This window comes from Eubalaena glacialis, chromosome 6 (genome assembly GCF_028564815.1).
Source record: "Eubalaena glacialis isolate mEubGla1 chromosome 6, mEubGla1.1.hap2.+ XY, whole genome shotgun sequence".
NCBI lineage: Eukaryota > Metazoa > Chordata > Mammalia > Artiodactyla > Balaenidae > Eubalaena > Eubalaena glacialis.
In genome coordinates, this window is record NC_083721.1 from 68,798,096 (window position 1) to 68,823,730 (window position 25,635).

The 25,635-nt window shown below is 37.5% G+C and overlaps 1 protein-coding gene across 5 annotated transcripts in view; it reads left to right on the forward strand.

Annotated features, from left to right (window-relative positions):
* Positions 1 to 24,019, forward strand: part of SLC15A2 (solute carrier family 15 member 2) — a 36,374-nt gene extending 12,355 nt beyond the window's left edge. For 2 of the 5 annotated variants that reach the window (XM_061194229.1, XM_061194233.1), the window contains 17 exons: positions 1,272 to 1,362; positions 1,648 to 1,725; positions 7,442 to 7,524; positions 7,946 to 8,032; positions 8,206 to 8,295; positions 8,520 to 8,564; positions 9,616 to 9,648; positions 10,376 to 10,464; positions 11,597 to 11,678; positions 12,254 to 12,388; positions 13,331 to 13,495; positions 13,649 to 13,695; positions 15,036 to 15,146; positions 15,816 to 15,912; positions 20,996 to 21,142; positions 21,717 to 21,821; positions 22,168 to 24,019. In XM_061194229.1, coding sequence (XP_061050212.1) covers positions 1,272 to 1,362; positions 1,648 to 1,725; positions 7,442 to 7,524; positions 7,946 to 8,032; positions 8,206 to 8,295; positions 8,520 to 8,564; positions 9,616 to 9,648; positions 10,376 to 10,464; positions 11,597 to 11,678; positions 12,254 to 12,388; positions 13,331 to 13,495; positions 13,649 to 13,695; positions 15,036 to 15,146; positions 15,816 to 15,912; positions 20,996 to 21,142; positions 21,717 to 21,821; positions 22,168 to 22,344 — 1,662 coding nt within the window. In that variant the 3' untranslated portion in view covers positions 22,345 to 24,019. The remainder of the gene's footprint in view (positions 1 to 1,271; positions 1,363 to 1,647; positions 1,726 to 7,441; positions 7,525 to 7,945; positions 8,033 to 8,205; positions 8,296 to 8,519; positions 8,565 to 9,615; positions 9,649 to 10,375; positions 10,465 to 11,596; positions 11,679 to 12,253; positions 12,389 to 13,330; positions 13,496 to 13,648; positions 13,696 to 15,035; positions 15,147 to 15,815; positions 15,913 to 20,995; positions 21,143 to 21,716; positions 21,822 to 22,167) is intronic. The other 3 variants (XM_061194231.1, XM_061194230.1, XM_061194232.1) reach the window with 3 other exon arrangements.
* The last annotated feature ends 1,616 nt before the right edge of the window (positions 24,020 to 25,635 follow it).

The following is a 25,635-nucleotide window of genomic DNA, read 5'->3' on the forward strand; positions in this document are numbered from 1 at the left end:
GTTTCTCTAGATGAACCTGTCTGGATGATCATTCCTTCTTTTCCTAAATACTTGCCACTGTCAGTGGGAGGGGAAAACAGTATGAATAAAGGTAAAAATGGGCCTGTATAAGGAAGCAGTGACAACTAGGCAAGGGAAGTAGTCTATGCTTAGATCAGCCAACATTTCTAGCTTCCTCTTTTTTCCTCTCAGCTTTCTTTTTTGGCTGTCTTCATGTGTTATTCCCTCTTCTGTAGCTAGTTACCATGTTTCTGGGTTTTCACTCTGTTCTTTCTCTGTGTCCTGTCTTCCTTCATGTCTCTAACCCTTCAGACCATTTGAGTTATTTTGTATTCTTTATCTGCCTGAGGGTCCATAGATCATAATTGCTTGCTGACGTTGGAGAAATAACCAACCTCTGGCAAGTGGGATTCTATGCACAATGAACTATACACATAGATTGGTGTAACGAGTTTAAATGGGGACCAGAAGAGGAAGCAAAGCACACCATAAATAGAAAATGAGGATTGTGCTGATGTGTCAGGAAAAGATCCGAGGTGTCAGAATGAAGCACAGAAGTGCACAATGAATAAAGCATCAGCAACTGTATTTGAAAATTGCTTCATTTTGTAACTGCTCCACAAAGATATTTCAATAATAGTACAAACCCACCTCCAGGTTTCCACCAGCCATTTCCAAGCCCACAGACATCCTTTTATACTCTTTGGCAGACTTCCCATAAACATTAGGTAAATTATCCTGTTTGAAGGACAGTTTACTCCACTGTCCCATGTTCTAGTCCTATTCCTGCCACACATTCCACAAAATCAATTATTTAATTTAGTCACTTAATAACTTCAGTTAATAAACATTTATTGAGTCTGTAGTATAACAGGTACTATGCTAGTGGGGATTACAGAAAATAATAAGATACAATTTCTGCCCTAAAGGAACTCAACCTACAGAAAGAAACAGACATTTAATGCAAAGAAACTAATATTAGAATAGATATGTATAGGACACAGTAGGCATAGTGTACAAGATGATCATTTTTGCCAAGATAAAGGGGTAAAACAATGTTAAAGATGCTTGTACTAGGGTTTGAAAGATAGGGAAATGTTTGGGGTCAGCGAGATATGTGTTAAAATATCTAATATGATATTCACATACCATGGAGGCAGTGCCTGAATCTGTCTCTGTGTATGTACCTCTCGCTTAGTCTGAACATGAGGTGGGGGGTGGAGCTAGGAGGCACATTGCACTGATGATTTGTCCTTTTTTTATTTTTTCAGGCAGAGGAACGGACTAGATACTTCTCAGTCTTCTACCTCTCCATCAATGCAGGGAGCTTGATTTCTACATTTGTCACACCCATGCTGAGAGGTTGGGATCTTTTCTGAGGGACTCTGTATAAGCTTTACTCCGGCCAGCCAGAAATCTGTTCAAGGCTTCCTCCTGTCCATCTTCTCCTTTTATAAGGGTTTGAAAATCTGAGAAAATTTCTTTTAATCTTGCTTTGTCTGGCCCAAAAGAAGGATTGTGGATTAGGTGATGGGAAGAAAGAGGATGGCTATGTCTATGACCTCAAAAACCTGAGCTTACAGAATAGAACATCAAAGACTTAAGATTCAGGATTAATTTGTTTTGTTTTGTTTTGTTTTCCTGTAGGAGATGTGCAATGTTTTGGGAAAGACTGCTATGCACTGGCTTTTGGAGTTCCAGGATTGCTTATGGTGATAGCTCTTGGTAAGTGCAGTGGGGCAAAGGAAACTAATAGCCACTGATGCCTTCCACATGTAAAGCATGATGTAAGCACTTTACACAAACTATTTCATTCAGTCCTCACACTAACCTATTAGGTAAGTGTTATTGTAGGGGTTTTCCCTAGACGTTGGTGATAAAATAACTGAATAAAGTCAGAAACCTCAAAAAAAAGTGCCCAAGGTTACATAACTAATAAGAAGTTTCCTAGAGAGCTTTAAAAAAGACTGATCCCTGGACCCTATGTAGGACTAATTAAATCAGGATCTCTGTGGGATAGGGCCTTGGCATCTGTAATTTTTTAAGTATCTAGGTGATTCTGATGTGTAGTCAAGGTTGAGATGTACTGATCTACACTACAGTATATAATGAAGCAAGGAAAATAATTAATCCTTCCTTTTGAACTAGCTTATTTCATCTGATGGTTATTTATCTAGTAATTGGAAGACTTTTAAAATTCGTTGGGCCTTTTAAAGTAGCTTCTAGGTTTAGCCGTTTCTGCCCTGCTCTGCAATGCTCCCAAGAAGTTTGCTCTTAAGCAAAGAGAATAAGAGGAGTTGGATAAGTAGGGGGAAACTGATGCAACTTAGATCAAGTGGCATTCTCTTTACCACAGGGAACCCAGCAATGGAAGTGGAAGGGGGATGTGTGTGTTGCTTAGTTTACACAGCCTAAGGGGAAACTTGGACATGATTGTTTCTAATCATTGACCTGGAAACCTGTTCTCACACTGAGCCTTTGGGTGGCACCCCCCCCTGGAAGATATCCAGTCCAAACACATAAAGAGCTCAACAGAGGATAAAGAGCCCAGAGACTCAAAGTTCCATCTGATTATTGTCTACCGGGGTTTGGGGGGGGCTAGTATTATTATATCAGATTGCAATTCCAATTCCAAGGAAATTTATGTGTAATTCCTGGAGCCCTGTGATAATACATTCTTTGCTTCCTTCTCCCTTTTTTTTTTTTAACATCTTTATTGGAGTATAATTGCTTTACAATGGTGTGTTAGTTTCTGCTTTATAACAAAGTGAATCAGTTATACATATACATATGTTCCCATATCTCTTCCCTCTTGCGGCTCCCTCCCTCCCACCCTCCCTATCCCACCCCTCTAGGTGGTCACAAAGCACCGAGCTGATCTCCCTGTGACCTTCTCCCTTTGAAGCCAAATATTTTCCTGGTTTTCCTCTGATTAGTACTATGTCTTTTTCTCTGGATCATTGCACAATAATATTATTTACATATCAGAGTAATTATGAAGATCAAAAGAGATGCTGTAATGGAAATGTTTAATAAATTATGAAATGTTAAATAAGTGTTAGCTGTCATCATTAGTCAGCTGCTTCAATTTTCTGGGTACTAATAAATAAGTCAGTTCTCTGACTTTTCACTATAATTTAATTTATTCATTTGATTTTTTTTCACTCATTAATTTGATAGACATTGACTTAATGAGCCGTTTATGTGTCAGATTCTGTGCTAGGTATTGGGGTCACACTGGTGAATTAGATAACTACAGAATTCATGCTTTCAAAGAATTTATTTGTTCCAGCAGGAGGAGGGAGACAGATAAGAAAACAGGAAATTTCAATATAGTATGATCACTGTCACAGCTGGTGAAATGCAGAGAAAGCTATAGGAACACATAGGAGGGATATCTGACTAAGACTTCGAGGGTCAGGAAAGAAATGATGTGTAAGGTAAGACCTAAAGGATTAGCAGCAATTAATTCAAAGATTAATCAAAGAAAAGATTGAACGTGAAACAGAAATAGGACACGGTATCTGTAAGACAAGGAGATGAGAAATAGTATGACATATTTGAAGGCCTTAAAGGAATTCAAATTGCCTGGAGCATAAATGGAAAGATAGAGAGGAGAAATTGACAGAAACTAGATAATGAAGGGCCTTTTAACCTACTAAGGAATTAGAACTTTATCAGGAGACTAGTAGGGAGCTTCAAAAGGATTTTGAATAGAGGAATGATTGTTAGATTTTTATTTTTCAGTGGTATTTCTGACTGTAATGTGGAGAAAGAATGGGTTAAGGGTGAGACAAGGATACCCTTTGTCTTGATTACTGAATTTTGGTACTCCCTTAAATTTTGTGCTCAAGGTGAGTGCCTCACTTAGCTCACCCTCCTTGGCCCTGACAGAATTGACAAACTTGATATGATTAGATGTGTGAAAGTAAGGGAGAAGATAAGCCAAGAGTGAATGTAGGGTTCTGGCTTGAGCAAATGGTGGATAGTAGGGTCATTAACTGATAATAAGGAAGAATAGGTTTGGGGCAATACTAATGAATTTAGTTTTGGATACATTACATTTTAGATGTCCTTGAAACATTTAATTGGGAGTATCAAACATTTATTTGGAAATACAGGTTTAAAGTTCAGAAGAAATGTTTCAGCTATAAAGACCTGGAGCTATTAATATATGGATAGCAATTAATTCATGAAAATAGATGGAATAACTAAGAGATAATAAGAGTAGGGTAAAAAGACAACAAGGATAGAACTGTGAGGAACACCGGTATTTAAAAGACAGTCAAATGCATATATACACTACCAAACGTAAAATAGATAGCTAGTGGGAAGCAACCCACTAGCATAGCACAGGGAGATCAGCTCTGTGCTTTGTGACCACCTAAAGGGGTGGGATAGGGAGGGTGGGAGGGAGGGAGATGCAAGAGGGAAGAGATATGGTAACATATGTATATGTATAACTGATTCACTTTGTTTTAAAGCAGAAACTAACACACCATTGTAAAGCAATTATACTCCAATAAAGATGTTAAAAAAAAAAAAAAAGACAAATGATCTAAGCACCAGGAATTAGAGATAAACAAGTTATGGTACCTATTTGCAAGGAATTTTATTTTCCTGGTGAAGATACAGATAAGTGAACGATGAAGTTCTGTTCACTGTGATAAGTGCAGAAATAAAGATATCTACAAGGAAGTGCAGCAAAGGCATGAGTTACTAGGTTGCACTGAAGTTATTCAAATAAAGATTCACAAAAGAAAAGTTGGGGAAGGGCTCTCCGGGTAGGAAAAAAACAGTGCAAGTGGAGAGGCAGAAAACAGAACATCGTATTTTGAGAACCAGTGTGATTTCATTAATGCCAGAATCAAATCTCTAAGGGGCAATCTCTATGGCATAAACCTTTAGAATAATGTTTCAAATTTGTATGGGAATGAGTCTTAATGTAATGAAAACTTAATAATGATTATTTTCTCCAATATATAGATTGTCAATTCTTTGTTATGTATTTATATTATTAAATGAGATCATTCAGTGTTGAGCATACCTTTATACAAGCCAGCATTTACTTGTAAGTTTTTGTATTTCCTTTACAATGAAAATGTGTTAAGGGTCAAATTTTGTATTTGAATTAGGTAAAGGGTTCAACAGTTAACAACAAAAAAAGACAGGCAAAGAGGGAAAACCCACAAATGAGACTAAGAAGGAATGGCCAAAGTGATAGTTGTTCTATCTTGGCTACCAAGAGGATTTCAAGAAGGGACTCATTCAGAGTAACAAATGTTACTGACTGGGAAAGCAAGATAAGGGTGGAAAATGTCCATTAAATATAGCGACAAGAGGATCATTGATTTGATGATATCAGCTATGGTAGATTGGTGGAGATTCGAGACTAATTAGAGTAGATTGGGAAGTGAATAAGAGGGACGAAAGGGAAGACAGTATTTATACCTAAAAGGCGACATGGAGTCAAGAGAGGATATTGAGCATGCTTGAATGTCATTAGGAAGACTCTAGTAAAGAAACATGTTGAAGATGTAATATAAGACAGTATAATCAGTATGAAAGCACACATGGCACAATTGCCTTTATACAGGAGGAGGAACATCAATCACCCTCACCTAAATGGAGAAAGGAGAGGATGGGTGTGGATACAGAAGTTAATAGATTTGGTGGCAAGAAGTTGAGGGAGTTTTCATTTGAAGCCTTCTATCTTCTTTGTGAAGTAAGAGGCAACGTCTACTAGTGGGAGGAGATGGTAGAGAAACTCAAGGTCCCTACTCATCTTCTTTAGTTAAGTGGCCTTGAAATTTAAGTGTGAACTTGTCAAGGTCTTCCTTTTATCACTTCACTGTCACTTTTTAGACCAGAATTCCTGAGAATTTCAGCCTCTTTCTGGGATCATTCTTAGTTTCAAGAGCAGTCTAATTCCTGTCCAAAATCTTCCACTTATCTAGATACCTCTTTATCTGCCCACTGGTCTCCCAGGATTAGCATTCTTTCTCTGAACTATTTTTTCTATCAACAATAAGAAGGCCGTGGTAGGTAAATGGTGCTATTTGGAGACGCTTTGGGGAAACTGAGAGGATAAATAAAGAAAAAGTGGTAGAGTGAATCTGACTGAGAGGAATGGAGAAATTAGAAAGTTAAGATAGAGAAAAGTAAGGTGATTCAGGCATTCTGGATGTAAGGATATTGGAAATTGCTACTGGTCACTGAGAAAAGCATCTTGGGTAGAAGATCTACTAGAGGGGCATCTTGCTGGAGCTGGGAAGTCCATTCAGGAGGAAAGTACGTCTGGGAGGGTACCAAGATGGAGGTTTCCCACGGATTTTAGTTAAATTTAATAAACTTGAAAAAAATTTACTTTTTTATAATTGTAAAAGTAATATCTCATTGCTGGTAATTTGGAAAATAAAGGAGAAAATAAGAAAATTAAATTCACCTATAGATAACTGTGGAGATGTGGTTAAAGGATAAAGATGGGCGTTGAGGGAAACAGAATGAGCTCAAGAACAGAAATAGAACAGAAAAGAATTTTTCATAGGAATGATGAATAGTGGTTAGAGGATAAGGTGCCAAATGGAGAATAATGAAAGGTAAAGTGGGAAGTGGTAGGTTGAGGGGAGCTCCATTGCAGACAGGGGCCACCTCTTTTTTATCTTTATTACCAGTAGTATCTAGCACAGTGTGTAATGCAAGAATGAATGAATGAGGTGCTTTATGGTGGTTAAGAGTATAGATTCTTGAGTCAGGCCTCAGGTCAAAAATGCAGTTTCTGGCACTTTCTTGTACAAATTGCTTAATTTCTTTAATCCTTGATTTCTTCATGTGTAAAATAGAGTATTACATATTTTGTCAGGTTAAATCAGTACTGTATGTAAAATGCCTAACACTTTACATATAATAATAAATCTTCAAGAGATCATTAATGATAATAATTACCACCAGGATAATAATGAATTTGGGAAGGCCTTCCATGCCAGGAGTTTGGGCTTGTTAGGTAGGTCCAGGAAAAAAGATTTTAATTTGGCATCAGATAAAAGAAGAAGAGAACAGGACTGAGAAACTAGTTGGTGGCCATTTTGTTAATGCAGGGTAGAAGTTGTGAGGTCCTACACAAGAGTCACAGCAGTGGTGATGCAAAAGAGGGGGCAGGCAGGAAATGCACTGAAGACAGAGGGTCAGTGAAAGTTGGTAATATGTCAGATGTAGAGATGAAGAAAGAAAAGTGAGAATTCAAAGGTGACTTTCATTTCTGTGATAACAGGAAAGTCTCAACACTGACCATTTATAACTCCAAAGTCAGATAGCGTCAGTCAGTTCCCTCCCTTTATGAGATGTGCCAGTTGCTCCTATATTTCAGCATTCTGTCCTTAGTGTTTACATACTGAATGTGCTAAATGAGAAGCTAAGAACCTTATTTGTCTATCAACTGCAGTTGTGTTTGCAATGGGAAGCAAAATATACAGAAAACCACCTCCTGAAGGAAACATAGTGACTCAAGTTGTCAAATGTATCTGGGTAAGTCCATGAATTATTTACCTGCCTTTTTCAATCAAAGGGAAAGAGATGCTGTGCTGAGCATATAGGCCTTCAAACATGGCTTTTCTCAATGACCTCTGCTCTACTTCTGTGCCTTTTGGCAAACTGAGATTAATCGGTCTTCCCTCTGTGCCTCTACTTAACCATTAAGTTAAAAATAATGTAATCGTTTTTAAAAATGGGCAAAAGTCTTCTGAAATGTAGTTATATATGTTGCCAACAGAAAATAAGGATAGGTAAAATTAGATTTGAAATATTCTGAAATTCAATGCCTGATGAAATCAAAAGGTTGGAGTAAGTCACTTAAGAGTTATGTGTGTTTGAGGGAAGAGATAATGAATTGGAAAAAGCAGGGGATGGTTTTTTTGGTCTCTCCTCTGATATCTACGCTCTGCCCTAGTTTGCCATTTCCAACCGTTTCAAGAACCGTTCTGCGGACATTCCAAAGCGAGAGCACTGGCTGGACTGGGCAGCTGAGAAATACCCAGTAAGTTGGAACTGCGGAAACATCTGATGCCTCCATGTAGTCTTGCCTAATGTCCAAACTGATTCCCTCCTGCTGTATTTGACCTCTTCTCTTACTGTTCTGGGCCACTTCTACTCTAAGCAAGAAAACCCTATCTGGCAATTCAGCCTGTTCCTTCTCACCCCTTCTTGCAGAGGCAGCTCATTATGGATGTGAAGGCACTGACCAGGGTACTATTTCTTTATATCCCGTTGCCCATGTTCTGGGCTCTTTTGGATCAGCAGGTAAGAATGGAGACACAAGGGGGAGGGGATATGGGAATATATGTATACGTATAGCTGATTCACTTTGTTGTACAGCAGAAACTAACACTCCATTGTAAAACAATTATACTCCAATAAAGATGTTAAAAAAAAAAAAAGAATAGTTCTTTTGAAAACTACCCCTTCTTCCAGCCCCTTCCCTCTCAGAGAAAGGGATTTCTTTTAATAGCATCTGTTTGCCCTAGGGCTCACGATGGACCTTGCAAGCCACCAGGATGAATGGGAATTTGGTGAGTAGAAGAGATTTTTCCAGAGAAGTCTATCATTTTCTTTATAATCCATATTAAGGAGAAATTTCTTTGTGTTTTTGCCTGAAAAGTGACATAAGATCATAAGAGATGTGCCTTTAGCATGAAGATACTGAGTAGGCAAAGTAAAGAAAGCAAATCTAGAAATAAAAAACAGAATCTTATCTTTAGAAATCAGAAATGTAAGGATGGAAAGGTTTAAATGTATGCAAAGAAGCATTGAGAGGGTAGCAAATGAAGTGATAGAGCCTGGGGGAGTGGATGTTTTCTTCCATCTAAGCCTGGCCAGGGCACAGCGGGTTTGATTGCTGCTACAACACAATTGGCACCATCTCTTAGGCCGGGCTAACAGCAGAGGACCCAGAGGTGGGATATTTTGTACATGGATACAGAAATAACGGGAAAATTGTAAACATTGTTTCCACTTTTTCCAATTTCCATTCATTGGCAAAAACTCTTCTCTCATTTGTTCCCACTTCCTAGATTATTGTATTGTTTTTCTATCGTCTCAGTTGTGAAGAGGGCAGGGTAGAATGATGCCAGGGTTTTATGATGCCAGTCTGTTTGGAGCCTGCTTAATATAATTTCACCTTTTTCCTTCCCCTGGCTGTCCAGGATTTATCATGTTTGTCCTCTTTTTGACCTCCTGGAGAACAACTTTAGAAACACTGTGTGTCAGTGGGAGTCTTCACCCTAACCATGATGTCTTGTCCTTCATATTATTACCACCTACGACTGCAGTTACTGAGATGAATAAAAAACACACTGACTCTATTCTCTTTCAAGTTAAAGAAAGTATAATGCACAGAAAATAAGATTCTCCCTTAAGCCCATCTGCCTTCAGGAGACATAGCCTAAAGCCATTCCCAGTCTCTTTCCCCACATACTCTTACAAGGATAATAGTGATCCTGAACCAAAGACCTGATGGATTTTACCTTACGCTTCTCACCTGCTAATTAGCAAGATGGTTGATCTAGGCTTTTTTTTTGTCTTTAGGCCACCATCTTAATGTCATTTGTTATCATGTTTCAGGGTTTTTTTGTGCTTCAGCCTGACCAGATGCAGGTAGGAGACTTCTCTATAGTGCCGGGTACTTATTTCTTTCCTCATCTACACCATTACCTGTAGTAGTAGGATTACCAACCATAATTTGATGTTTTTTTCCTTGTATGCTGAGGAGAGCTAAACATAGGGATGAAAATATTCTCTTTAAGCCCCACACTTCTCTTTCACATCCTCTGTTAAGTAAGTAGCTCCTGATCAACTCAAGGGAGACTGAGTTTTGAGCTCACAGGGCAAGTATAAGCACTGGATTTTTTTCCATGTCAAGTATCATGGAAATATTGTCAAAGAAAGTATAAGGCTTTGTTGTGTGAGCAACAAAATCAGAATCTCTGTTTATTGGTGACTCCCAGGTATTTTTTAAAACTCTTGTTCAACAATCCCCAATTCTTCCTTCTCTCATTCCTTTCTCCTGGCCTTGACATTTTTCCCTTGGCTGTGGTGCTGAAGAAGATAAGTGAAAATGGGAGGGGAAAGCTCCCAGTTGATTGACAGAAAAACAGGTTCAGAGTGAAACTGGTTCCTTGGGATATTTGGAAGCTAATGTGCTATGCAGGGGAAATAGAGTCTTGGGTGTAAAGAGACTGAAAGATGTGGAATCATTCTGTACATAGTATGATGAAAGTGTGTTTGGATGTGAGAGAGAGTGCACACATGCAAATGAGAGCACATGCTCACACTCATGATAGAAGAACACTTGTAACTAATCCTTTTTACCATGGTGTTACAGGTACTAAATCCCTTTTTGGTTCTTATCTTCATCCCATTGTTTGACCTTGTCATTTATCGTCTGGTCTCCAAGTGTGGCATTAACTTCACGTAAGTGCTCACTATGCCTATGTTGCTCCAAACTGACTCAACATTTGCCCAGTTTGATAAAGAGTCAATATCTTTTCTACTTAGTGATGATTTGTTTTGATTTATCATTTTTCTGCTTCTGTTTATCCATGTTAGATTAAACGCCTGTTAATACTGGAGGACGGGAATTAGATCTAATTAATTCTTATGATAGAGAGCCCAAGCCATTACTGCAGACTTACGTACGTGATGTTGAAGAGTTAGGACTATACTTCATGGAAAGTCAAAAGTATGTGAGATTAGGCTCCTAAACCAACTTGTTGCTTTGTTCTTGAAAGTTGCCTCTTCAAAGAAGTCCAAAGCCTTTGAGGATAACTAATCCCTTTAAATCTTCTACTGTCCCTATGAAACAAATGGGGGACCTCATAAGAGTGGGGATAGAATTGTCCCTAATTACTGCTTTCCCCCCCTTCTAAATAGAAGTGTTATTCTTTGTAAAGTTTGACCGAGGAGGGTGTTAAGTCTTCTCTAATTTCTGATTTAATAGCAATTTCCTTTTGATAACCACTTACCATATTCAAATGACCTTTTGTCATTTACTCATTCATTGAGCAGTTTATTGAGTTCAGCACCAAGTGCTATGCAAATGTAAAAGCACAAATCTTGCTCTTAAAGGGTTTACTCTTTAGTAAGGAAGCTAGAAAATATGCAAGGTTAATTATTGCAACAAGGTGAAATATGTTAAGTGCCCTAAGAAGGAAAGCAAAGTGCCAGGGAAATGCAGAGATGGAAGAGAGATGGAAGAGAGAGGCCAGGGTCAAGAAAGACTTCTGAAGAAGAGGAAAAGGAGGTAATAATATATAATGACTGGTATATGGTAAATGTTCAGTAAATCTGGCTATATTACTATTATTTTTGTTATTATGACATAATGGATTAAAAAAAACATCATAAGCAAAGATAGAGGGAAAAATTTGGGGCATTACAGAGGACAATTCAGTATGACTCAAGTAAAAGTAGAAAGAAGGTTGTATGAAGGGGAGGCAATACTTTGAAAAGTAATTGGGACCAAATTAGCTAAGCTTAGGGGGTTTAGATTTTATTCTTTAGAGTCTAGAGTTTAGCTATAATTGTCTCTTTCTTTCCCCTATAGATCACTTAGGAAAATGGCTGTTGGTATGATCCTAGCATGCCTGGCCTTTGCAGTTGCTGCTACTGTAGAGATAAAAATTAATGTGAGTACAATAAATCTTAAGCCATGAGGGCAGGACCATACCTATTTTGTTCACTTTTCTGACTTGTTCAATCTTGATTCCCTGGGCCCTAAGCACAGTACCTGTTTTAAAGAAGGTGCATAATAAGTGTTTGTGGTAAATGAGTAGATACAGGGGTAGAGCAGCAGTGCAAAATGAAGCCCACCTCCCACCTGAGTGATTCAGAGTATATTGTCAAGGAATTTCCATACACCGGTATCCAAGATATATAACCATCTCTTAGATAGCTTACCAGACACTCAAACAAATAACTTTTGGCAGATTGAATAGCCACTATTAGGGAATGATGTATGAGGCCACGGCTGAGTCAAAAAGCATGGAGTTTGTTACCTGGCATCAGTGCTTGCTATATTGAGCTGGTGTTTCCCCCTCCAAACTGCCTTCAGAGTTTTCTAAGCCAAATGCTCTTTAGAGGTAGAAAACTGTGTCCTCCTGACTAGATGAGCTAGGCTGTCGAGAAAGGACTGAGGCATGTGTTCTCATGGTATCTGAAGGGTTATTTGTTGGTAATTCTAACATGTGTTCTCTGTCCTAAGGAAATGGCCCCACCCCAACCAGATTCCCAAGAGATTTTCCTACAAGTCTTGAATCTGGCAGATAATGAGGTGGAGGTTACAGTGCTGGGAGATGAAAACAATTCTCTGTTGGCAGAGTCCATCAAATCCTTTCAGGTGACGTATGGACTTGAATGAATCAGAAACACATTCAGATTATGTGCCAAGGCAGCAGCATAATACAGTGGTGAAGAGCATGCACTTGGGGAGTCAAACTGCCCCAGTCCAATTCCTGGTTCTGCCACTCCCTAGCTATAAGACCCTGAACAAGTTATTTGATCTCTAAGCCTCAGTTTTAGCATCTGTAAAATGGCAATAATTTTTATGTCATAAGCTGTTGTAAGGATAAATATTATATGTAAAGTGCTTAGCATAATGTCTGGGACATTGTAAGCTCTCAATAGGTTGTAATTTGTGTTATTATTTCAAACTGCCTTGTAACACACACCCTGTGGAAGAGTTTGGCTTGCATATTTTCACTACTTTATTATACATATTCTGAAATATTCATTTAAAAATATTTTTTAAATAATAAAAGTAATATACGTTTATTGTAGAAAATTGGGAATTATGTCAAAAGATATAAAAACCACCTATAAATCCATCACACGGAGATAATCATAGTTAGCATTTTTGTATAAATGAATAAACAAATTTTTAAAAAATGTTGAAACACTATATGCTGTATTGACCTTGATTTTTTTCTTAACATTAACTGTATCATAAGCATTTTCCCATGCCCTTAGGTAAACTTTGAGAATGTGATTTTAATGGATACATAATATTCTATTCTGTGGATATAACATGGTTTAGTAAAATATTTCCTTATAGGTATTTAATTTTTTTTGTTATTATACATAATTCTATAATGAACATCCTTACTCATAAATCTTTATTCAAGCCTCTAATTACTCCTATGGTATATTTCTAGAAATGGAATTACTAGGTTAAAGGGTAATGTTGAAAGTATCTAATGAGGTCACCTGCCCTAGGTTACTATGAGACTGTGATGTCCAAGATGGGGTAGAAGGTGAGTGTGACAGACTCTTCATTCTATAGAAAATGCCACACTATTCCAAACTCCACCTGAAGACAAAAAGCCAGAATTTCCACTTCCAACTGAAATATCACAATTTGTCTGTCTACACTGAGCATTCTGTGGAGGAGAAAAAATGGTACACTCTGATCATTCGAGAAGATGGGAAAAGTATTTCTAGCATGATGGTAAGTTGAGGAATGGCCTAGTTTCCAAATTATCTTAGAGTACGATGACTGGGCTCATCAATATCTTACCAAGGATATGACTGATGATCAAAGTTTCTGATTATCAGTTCCCTCTTGTCAGCTGTAACTGATTTTTACTTCCCTCTATTGTAGGTAAAGGATGAAGAAAACAAAACAACCAATGGGATGACAGCCATGAGGTTTGGATGCCGAGGAGACCCAGGCCTCTCTGTTCTCTTGAATCTTGGGTCTCTTCTGATCTGTGGGGCTTCACATAAAGAGACTTCACATTCTACTTGTCTTGTACAGGGATTCTCTTCCTAGAATGTCAAGAGAATTAGTGTCAGAAGGCATTTCCCAGGGCAGTGAGAAGCATAGATTCAAAACCAAGTCTTTTGGCTTGCTTTCTCCTGTGGTATTCAAAGATGACCCTGTATTTATGTACGCCCCCTGTGCTCTGCAACATAAATCTCTTCTGCTGAATTGTATCCACTTATCTTGCTCTTAGGAAAATAACTGAATTCTTTCCTCTCTGTGATCACCAGAGAGAAATTTAGAAGTAAGCAAATAATCCTCCCTTCGTTATTGGTAGTTGAATATCTTTTATAGTTACTGTGTTTTTAAAGTAAAATTTAAAATAAACCTATAGAGGCCTCGTGGTTTAGTAAAGGCAACACACTTGGAGTCAAAAGACTTGGTTTTGAATCTAGATAAGGCTGAAGGTCTTGTTAGACCGCCTGGGACATTTACAGAAATGGAGCCCTGAAGGGGTCATCTGCTCACTGGGGCAGGAATCTGACGTGAAATAGACAGATGCATGTGCCTATGGCCATCGAGATTAGATGGTTGCTGTTGAGAATAGCATTTTAGAGGAGAACTTTCAATGAAAAGTTTGAATTTCACTGAAGGGTGGAACAGTCATAATAATCTGCTTTTGCATATGCAGCTTCAGAAAAAGTAAACAGATAAAATAAGTAAGACAACAATGAGGATAGGACTTCCCTGGGTCAGAGAGCAATGAGAACCTCCAGGAAGGATGAAAGGGAGCAATTTCTAGGTTAGTGCGGGATGAGTGAATGTCCAGAAATCAATATCAAGGATTTTAGAGGGAACTGCCCTTCTAATCCCATGGGCCAGGGACCAACGCAAATGCTACCAGAAACCCAAACTGAGGGAGCAATTTAGCGGCCCGGGTTCAAAAGACTAGAAAGATGGTTCTGGAAGAGTCCAGGGTTATCTGCAGACCCAAAACAATGATAGTTCAACCTACTGTGGGCTGGGAGTCTGAGCTTTGCATAAGTCAAATCAGACTTCATTTGTAAGAGGATAAAGTATCAGTTTTATATAAATACTGGTATGTATTTATACATATATATATGTTCGTTTATTCACCCAGTTAACAATATACATCACGTACCTTTTATGTGCCAGCCACTGTTCTAGGCACTAGGCATATAGCAGTAAACAAAACAGAAAAGGCCCCTGCCCTTTTATCAGGTGGGAGAGTTTGTCTGATCTGTAACAATGTCTCTACCCTTAGGTTTGTTAACACTTTGCATGAAGAGATCAACATCTCCCTGGGTACAGATAGCTCCCTCGGTGTTGAAGAAGACTATGGTGTGTCTGCTTACAGAACTGTGCAAAGAGGAGAGTAAGAGCATTACCCTTGTAATTTTACTTTTATCAACAACTGTTTTTTAAATGCTTTCTTTGCATATAGGTGGGAGGATTAGGTATATCTCAGCTAATTTTAAATACACACAGATTCCTGCTCTCTTTCGACCTTTGCCTCCTTCCCTCAGTCTCACCTTTTTCTGCACAGATATATTGAGACCATGCTTGTTGTAAAGGCCATACTGTATAGTCAACAGGCCATCTCTGGGAGGTTTGCCAGTTTATTATTGGCTTCCACTCTTACCCTTTGGTAACTCCTATTAACACCTCCTTCGAGCTTATCCTTTCAGGTTCACTGTTTTATGCTGTTCCACTAATTCATAAGACTTAGAAGAGAAAAATTCGTAAAATTTAGATGAGAAGACTTAGAGTCTGAAGTTCACAAAAGAAGAGAATTTGTGCCTTCTGCATTCAGGTTTAAGGTGAAAAAAAAAATTAGCCAACAGACAATGAAAAGCTCAGATCAGGGGTAGAAAAAACCTGGCATGAAAATAATTCACTCTGAGACTCTTCTCCTCAAAGAGAAATGGTAGCTTTGCTGATTGATTCACCATCAGTAGAGAGATGAAATCACTCTTTCCTCCGGAGATGGGAGTGCTTTTCTAAACTGTAATGTTTATTCTAACCTAAATTTCTCCTGTTCCAGATATCCTGCGGTGCCTTGTAGAACAAAAAATGAGGACTTTTCACTGAATTTGGGTCTACTAGACTTTGGTGCAGCTTATCTGTTTGTTATTACTAATGTAAGTAGCTCATGGCCACCCTTACTCTCTCCTTCCATATATCTGTATCTATATTTATGTCTATATAACTATATCATATCTATATCTATATATAAATCTATATCTGTCTGAATCTGTATCTATCCTGGGACCCAAAGAAGACTCTGTGGCAAGACAGCATCACATACTTATTTCTAGTGTAAGGTGATAGTTTCTGTAGTGACTTTAGAAAACCTATTAAGGTCTCCATGAGGACTTAAAAGAGATAACATTGGCAACAGGCACAGGGTCTTGGGGAATGGTAGACATAATTTATCTTGAGTCGTTGCTATGAGGTGACATGGTCTGCTGCAGTCTCATTATGGCCCCAAGAAAACAATAATTGTTTAGGTCTTCTTGACTGACTCCATATGCGGGTCTCCTAGCTCCTTGGAAACTGATCAGCTAGCATATCACAGTCTGAAATACCAAGACTGGTAGCAAATGTCAATCTCTACACAAAGTTTAGGGGATGAATTAACTGTGCTCCATCAAAAGCAATTATCTCAGCACTCAGGACATGACACCTCTGAATTTTAATTCTGATGTGAATCTTGATTCTAATTTTATTTCATTACTTTTGACATTGTATTAAATATAAAAAGAAGACAGTGAATAAGAAAAAGATGGAAAATTTCTAGAAGTGTGATGAGAATAATCTGTAAAGTTTTTTTTATTTTAATTAATTTAATTAGCATATCTTTAGTATGCCATTTTTTATTACAGCTTTATTGAGATATAAGTCATATACCATACAGTTCACCCACTTAAAGTGTATAATGGTTTTCAATGCACTAACATATTCAATATATATTGTATATTCAATACATATATAGAATATATTTTCAATAATGTATGTTCAATGGTTTTTAATAAATTCACAGAGTTGTGTAATTTTAGAACATTTTCATCATTCCAAAAAGAAGCCTTAGCAGTTACTCACTATTCCCCCCCCATACCCTCTAGCACTAGCAACCACTTGTTTACTTTCAGTCTCTATAAATTTGCCTATTCTGCCTATTTTGTATAAATGGAATGATATAACATGTGGCCTTTTGTGTCTGGATTCTTTCATTTAGCATATTTTTTAAGGTTCATTCATATAGCATACATCAGTACTTCATTTCTTTTTATTGCCCAATAATATTCCATTTTATAGGTATAACACATTTTATTCATATATTCATCAGTTGATGAACATTTGGTTGTTTTCACCTTTTGACTAACATAAATAATGTTATGAACATTCATGTACAAGTTTTTGTGTGGACATATATTTTCACTTCTCTTGGGTAGAATTGTTGGGTCACATGGTAACTCTATGTTTAACCATTTGAGGAACTGCTAGACTTTTCCAAAGTGAGCATACATTTAACATTCCCACCAATAGAAGGTGGCAATTTTTCTACATCTTTGCCAACACTTGTTTTTCTATCTTCTTAATTATAGCCATCCTAGTAGGTATGAAATGATATTTCATTGTGGTTTTTATTTATATTTTCCTGATGACTAATGATGTTGAGCACCTTTTTATGTACTTTTTGGCCATTTGTAATCTGCTTTGGAGAAATGTCTATTCAAATTCTTTGCCCAATTTCTAATTGGGTTGTGTTTTAATTATTGAGTTGTAAGCATTCCTTATGTATTTTAAACATAAGTCAGTTATCAGATATATATTTGCAAATATTTCCTCCCATTCAATAGGTTGTCTTTTTAACTTCCTTAATGGTGTCCACTGAAGTACAAACATTTTTAATCTTTATGATGTTCAATTTATCAGTTTTTTTCTTTGGTTGCTTGTGCTTTTGGTGTTACATCTAAGAAACCATTGCGAAATCCAGTGTCATGAGAATTTATGCCCATTATTTTCCTTTAAGAGTTTTATAGTTTTGCCTCTTATATTTAGGTCTTTAATCCATTTTGAGTTCATTTTTGTATATGATGTGAGCTTGGGGCTTAACTGCATTCTTTTGTATGTGAATATCCAGTTGTCCCAGCACAATTTGTTGAAGACTTGTCTTTTCCCGTTAAATGGTCTTGACATTCTTGTCAAAAATCAATTGACCAGAAATGTGAGGGCTTATTTCTGGATTCTCAATTCTATTCTATTGATCTATATATTTATTCTTGTGCCAGTACAATAATCTCTTGATTACTGTTATTTTGTAGTAAATTTCAAAATCAGGAAGTATGAGTTTTTCAACTTAGTTCTTCCCTTTAAAGATTGGTTTGGCTATTATGGGTCCCATGAATTTTCACATGAATTTTAGGATCAGCTTAGGATCAGAAGCCAGCTGGAATTTTTGAGAGGGATTGCACTGAATCTGTAGGTGATTTTGAGTTTTGCTATCTTAACAATATTGTCTCCTGGTCAGTGAACATGAGATGTTTTTCCATTTATTTAGGTCTTCTTTAAGACCTAAATTTTTCAACAATATTTTGTAGTTTTTAGAGTATAGGTTTTACATTTATTTTGTTAAATTTATTCCTAAGTATTTTATTCTTTATTTTGCTGTTGCTAATGTAATCATTTTCCTAATTTAATTTTTAGATAGTTCATTGCAAATATGTAGAAATACAATTGATATTGATCTTGTGTCCTGCAACCTAACTGAACTCATTTGATAGTTTTAATAGTTTTTTAGTGGATCCCTTAGGACTTTCTACATACAAGATCCTGTCATCTGCATAAAGAAGCTTTACTTCTTTCTTTTCAGTGTGGATGACTTTTATTTCTTTTTCTTGACTAATTGCTCTTGCTTGAACCTCCAATACAGTATTGAATAGAAGTGGTGAGAGTAGACATCCTCTTAGGGGGAAAGCATTCAGTCTTTTATCACTAAGTATGTTAGCTGTGGGGTTTTCATAGGTATTTATCAGGTATCAGGTTAAGTTCCTTTCTATTCCTAGTTTTTGTGGGTTTTGTTTGTTTTTTACTCTGAAGGGGGGAGGTTGAATTTTGTCAAATGCTTTTTCTGTCTCTATTGAGATAATCATATGGTTTTCTATTGATATGGTATATTATATTAATTGATTTTCTGATGTTAAACCAACCTAGCTGTATTAGTTTTCTAGGGCTGCTGTAACAAAGTACCACAAGCTGAGTGGCTTTATCAACAGAAATTTATTTCCTTACAGTCATAAAGGCTAGAAGTCCAAGATCAAGGTGTTGGTAGAGCTGGTTCCTTCTGAGAGCTGTGAGAAAGAATCTGTTTCATTTAGCTTCCTTTAGCTTCTAGTGGTTTTCTGGCAGTATTTGGTGTTTCTTGATGTGTAAAAGAATCACTCCAGTCTCTGCCTTCATCTTCTCATGGAGTTCTCCCTGTATGTTTGTCTATGTTCAAATTTCTCTTATGAGGACACCAGTCACATTAGATTAGAGCCCACCCTAGTGACCTCATTTTAACTTGACTAATTCTATCTGTAACAACCCTATTTCTAAATAAGGTCACATTCTCAGGTACTAGGGGTTAGGACTTCCAACATATGAGTTTTAGGGGGACACAACTCAACTCATAACACTTGCATTCCTGGTGTTTTCCTTCTGTCTCTCATATACTGCTCAAGATAGAGGCTATATATATTGTTTCTGAATGCCAGGATAATAAGCATCTAGAGTAGAGATCATATATTAGAGGGCTGAGGGCCCAGTTCCTCACGTAGTCCTGTTTTGTTTGGTCTGTACAGTCTTGACAAAAATAAAAATAATTGTTACTAATTGACAATATTTAAAAGTAGAGTGATTTTACCTAAGAAACTGGATTCCTTACATTTCTTAAAAACAAAATCAGAAGATTCTATAACAGGTATTACCATGTCAGTTGGCTGGTGCTATAGTGGCTGTACACTTTAGATGGGGCTGTCCAGTTCACCATAGTCCCTATCATTCCCATTCAGCATGCTTTGTTTAGTTAATTACCTGCCTGTGGGTATTTGAGAATGTGACCTTGATTTACAAGCTCAGGTCACAGTCTTCTCTTAGGCTAAGAAAACCCAAATATATGCCCAGGTATTGTTCACAATACCAACTAAAACAACATTTGCCTTACTACATTTCAAACGCAATGGCCTTTGACTCAGAGAATCAAGGGCATTTGGACATCAAAGACTTTTCATTTCAGGGACTTTTGACCTATATGTTTTAGCTCTGCTATTTTTATCTCATGATATATCCAGATATTACACCGGCTATCTAATAACACTTACTACCTAATAACTTGGTTTTACTCCAACAAAAATACACAATTCCAAAAATTTAATTCCATTATTGTAAGAAATATTAGTAAATATAATCTATATAAAATAAAACCAACTACAGCTAAAAACCTGCATGTAATAAAAGTAATTTTAGATGAAAAAAGAATTGTAGAATCATGTATATTGGTAACATTAATAACAAAAAATTGACCCTGAAAAGATTCTTTTTGACCAAAATTTTACAGAAAAATTGCATCTTTTTGACAAAATTTGAATGTGTAAGATTTGAGTTCAAAAATAATGGCTAATAAATAGAATTCAACATAGCAAGTGGTATTTGATATGGATTTTAAAACACTGATCAAGAAAATCTTCAATGTAAGGGTTACCAAGAAAATAACTCATTTTGATAAAAGTAATTTTAGTAAAATAGATATTTAAATGGAAAATGTTAGAAATAGTTTAACTGTATTTACACAGAAAATTTAACAAGGAGTTAAACTTTTCTTAAGTACATGCTTTTCTGAAAATTCATTGTGTTTGTATAATTCAGATGCCATTTTACATTTAAAATGTTGGTCAGGATCAAAATACCCAGTAGGTCAAAATGGTGGGAATCCAAAGTACAGTATCAAAATAGTCTACCATTTAAGGGCTCTGCAGTAATGGTATTTGATTGACTGAAGTCAGGCAAGTGAGTTCAGTGTTAGTGAAAGGAATTTCAAAAAACTGAAATTGTGTAGAAATTGCTTGGTAGCACAAGGATGAAAATACAATGAGGGGATGGATATAAGACCATAAAATGTTGTAGGCCAGGAATATTTACTTGAGACTCCTGACAAGCCCATTTCTTCTTTCCCTCACTAAGAGCACCAGTCAGGGTCCTCAGGCCTGGAAGATGGAATATATCCCAGCCAACAAAATGTCCATCGCATGGCAGCTACCACAATATGCCCTTGTTACAGCTGGGGAGGTCATGTTCTCTGTCACAGGACTTGAGTTTTCTTATTCTCAGGTAGGTTTTTGCAAGTGGAAGGTGGAGGTGGAGCTGTTGCTCAGAGGATGGAGTTTTAATCCTGGCACTGCCTTAATTAGGTATGTGACCCGGGCCAAGACCTCCATATTTTTTGGCCTTAGATTCCTTATGGTCCTGAACAGAGTATCAACTTGACTCCTAGGGTAATGGCAGGCTGGATCCCTATGCTGTTTGGGATCCAGAAAAGGATACTTAAATACTAAGAATAAGGGCTATGGAATCAAACTGCCCACATTCAGATTTTGGCTGCACACCTAATGTGTAACCTTGAGCAAGTGTATCTCTCTAATGCTATTTTTCTTTATGTAAAAAATAATAGTAATAGAACTTATCCCTTAGGGTTGTAATGAAGATTATATGATATAATGAATTAAAATATTCAGTTAAGAGCTCCATCTTATTGTTACTCTGAACATTATTACCATCCCCTGAATCAATGTGATAGCTGAACTTAGTAGGGGAAGTTTTTGTGGGAGAAGTTTTCTGGATAGATGCATGGGGCATGAGGGTGGTGTAGGGAGGTTGTTTACTAACAAATTTGTGTCCTCTCTAGGCTCCCTCTAGCATGAAGTCTGTACTCCAGGCAGCCTGGTTGTTGACAGTTGCAGTTGGGAACATCATCGTGCTTATTGTGGCACAGTTCAGCAGCCTGGTACAGGTATGGACCTAAGGGAAGCAGGAGCACGTGTCTACCCAAGGATTTCCCTCCAACTTCCTCTGCTCTCTCTTCCCCCTCCCCTCTGTCTCCCACATTCCCCATTCAGCCCTCTGACTTGAGATGGATTAGATACCCACAGACTTTGCCAGAAAAATAGACATGTAAGTGGCAATAATGACTACCATAGGCCCATGCAAGGAGAGGCCAGTGAGCCCTGTCTTCTCCTGCCAAAGCTCTTCTTAAACAGGTGACCCTGGGTAAATCTGCTCCCCAGTCCTCATCCTGTAAAGATCCCTTTAGTTTCAGGTTCTCCATATTCTTCTCTTATATGTATTTCTTCCTGCAGTGGGCCGAATTCATTTTGTTTTCCTGCCTCCTGCTGGTGGTCTGCCTGATCTTCTCCATCATGGGCCACTACTATGTTCCTATAAAGCCAGAGGATATTCAGGGGTCAGCAGATAAGCAGATTCCCAAAATCCAAGGAAACATGATCAACCTGGAGACCAAGAAGACAAAGCTCTAATGACTCCCTGGACTCTGCCCACACCCCAATTCCTGACTCTGGTCTTGGCCATCACCATCTTCAAGCATTTTTTACTCCGACTTGGTTAGAAGAGAGAAGTAGTATCGTATCTGAGCTAATCTCCTCTACTTTTCTCCCATGATAGAGGCAGTTCTAGGACTGGGTTTTTCAGTACATTATAGCAAGGCCCCTGAGACTCTATGTCTTCCCATCTGTCAGTGAACTCGGTAAACCTTGTGTAGTGTTGCTGAAGCTGGCCTGCTACCTCCAAATGGCCATGAAAAACACAAATGTATAATTGAGGTTAGTCTCTGTGGTTATCAAAGTTATGTAGGAATTGTTTTACCTGCCATTTAGAACTGATGACCCCACTTTTTGAAGTGCTGATTTAGAGGCAAAATTGCAGAATAACAGAGAAATGGTATCTCAAGTTTCTTCATTAGCAGTGTAATTGTACTGTGTACAAGGACCTCAAGAATTGGTATGTCTGGTGTGATCTGGTCCAAGGCCTGGCTTCTCAAGTATCCAGATTTGATAAGACCTTAGTTAATTTTTCAGTACAGATAGTAGGAAACAAAATGACATTTTATTAACACATAGGAGAAGATATATCTTTCTGATAATTACAGTATTTTATCTACTAACCCAAATCCCCTTTCTCAGTACTGATAGATATTTGGAAACCAAATTAAAGATAGTAAACATGGTTCTGGAAAAGAGAACAAGTATAAATTGCAGAAGTCCTGATGAGCCATTTCTTCTACAGTGCACATTCTTCTTAGGGACTACAATGTTTCAGCCCTAGAGTACGCCCTCCTGTGGACAGCTGTGTAGACACTAATTATAATTTTCCACCCCTGCCTTTTCAAAGTTGTTGGACCAGCTTTTTCTTATTATTGCATCATCTTGCTTATTGCAACAAGTATTTAATAACAACAGTATTTTTATGAATACAACTTCCTTTTTTATTAGTACTTCCCTCGGCCTGAAAGTAGTGGATCTGTTTTGATAATTTTTCCTGTTTTACTTTTCCCAAAATGTTTAAATGCCATTTCTTCATTTAGGCCTGGATTTTCCTGTTTATTAAAAAAAAAGCTATATTAATACTCTAGGTTTGAGCTTCTAAAATGGCAATGCTCAATGGGGGACATGGTCCCATATCAGGATTCTAACAAAATCTGGGGGTTGAGGGAAGGAGTGGTAGAACATGACAGGTTTTTGTTTGTTGCTGTGTTTGTGAAAAAAGTTGAGAAATATTACCTTGCACACAATGAATGAATCAGTGGACAGACATGGGAATATCATGACTCTACAGTGTATTGCTGGGGGAAAAGTTCAGAACAGTTGTCCTAGAGAGCCTCATTTCTATTGGTTTTGCTCCATTATTCTCATCTAGAACTGTGTTGAGTCAGTCTCACGTTGTAAACGTAACAAGGAAAGTTGCTTCAGTTTCCCAAGCTTTAATACTCTAGTCTTAGTTACCAACTTTTCCGAAGTACCGAAGTGACAGCAACACCATCCAGTTTCCACAGATATCTTAATGTGAACCTGACTGTGCTTCTTCAGAAGAGTCTCTGTTCATTTTTGAGCAGCTTTAACTCAATCTGTTCTATGAACTATTGTTTCAAGAGATATTACCAGTGCTCTGTGAATAAAAGTTTTTATGGATAAATAACTTTTGGAAATGAAGCATATATATCTTCTTCTTAACATTTGCATATTAAGGATTCTGAGATATCCTTCAGTAAAGACACAAGACACTTTGTTTAGTCTCACATGGTATAGTGTTCTGCAGAACACTGACTTGGGAAAAACTGGCCGGCAATTCTTCCTTATGTTGAACTGAAAGCTTTCTCTTTGGAACCTCCTACCATTGGTTCTTTCCTTTATGGCTAACAAGAATAAGCATAAACCTCTCTTTTATGCAGCAGAATTTCTGCTATTTGGGGAGAATTTTCATGTTGCCTCCCCAGTCATCAAGTAAGTATTCATCAAGCTAAAGATTCTCAGTTTTTTTTCATGGCTCTTCACAGGGCATAGTCCAGTCCTTTCACAACTGCTTTTCCACTTCTGAAAAATATCCTTTCCCTGAAATGTAACAGTGGGTCAGAATCCCTCTTAATATGTGATATCTGAAGCCAAATATGTACAGCATTCCAGAATTGGTTGGACCAGAAGAACTACAACCTGCTTTTCTCCAAACAATACACTTCTGTTAATGTAGCCTTAGGTAACATTAGATGTTTTTGGCAACTGCATCACAATGTAGGCTTACATTTTAATCACATGGTTGGTTAAAACCTCAAAATTTTTTAAGAGAGTTATTTTTTTATTCAAATACATCTTTGAGTTTCACTATATGCCATTCATTGAGTTAGGTGTTGGAAAAACAAAGATGAGTAATCTGCTATACCTGTGTGCAAGGTTACCTCACTTATCTTGACTAGCTGTCAAGATCTTAGAGGGTACACAGGGCTTGAGGAAGTAATGGAATACTGAGGAAGAGCAAGAAGGACAGTATGACAGGACTGGAGTAAGTAAGGTGCAAAGAGGTAGAGGATGCAGTCCCAGGAAGCTAGGGACCAGATTATGTGGGGCCTGTGGCCATGATAAAACATTTTGATGTTATTCTAAGTGAGATGCGAAACCGTTGGAGGTTTAGAACATGGGGATGACATAATCTGACATTCTCTAAGATCAATTTGGCTGCTAAGTAGAGAACTGTCTGTAAGCAGGAAGGAATGGAAGCAGGGAGTCCAATTAGGAGATACTTATAATAGTCCAGGTAAAACATGATTGTTATTTAGCCAAGGTGGTAGCAGTGGAGGTGGGGAGAAATGGCTTGACTTGGAATAAATTAAATTATCTTTAAGGTAGGACTGACATGAATTGAATATGGTTTGCATATATGATTTGAAAGAAAGAAATCAGTGCTGACTCTTAGATTTGAAGGCTCGAGTAATGAGGATGAATGGTGCAATTTTCTGAGAGTAGGGAAGACTAGGGCAAGAATAGATTTGGGGTGTAAAGTAACTAAGAGTTTTGTGCATATTGAACTTCAGATGCCAATAAGGTATCCAGTTGGAGATGTTGAGCTGGCAGTTTTATGAGTCTGAATTTCAGTTAAGAGCCTGGAGCTGGATATATAAACTTGAGAGTCATCAGCATATAAATGGTATTTAAAGGCATGACACTGGAGCAGATATCCTAGGAAGTAAACGTATACAGAGAAGAGGTTCAAGGTCTAGTCCTGGGGTTTCCCAACATTAGAGATCTAGAAGAGGAGGATCC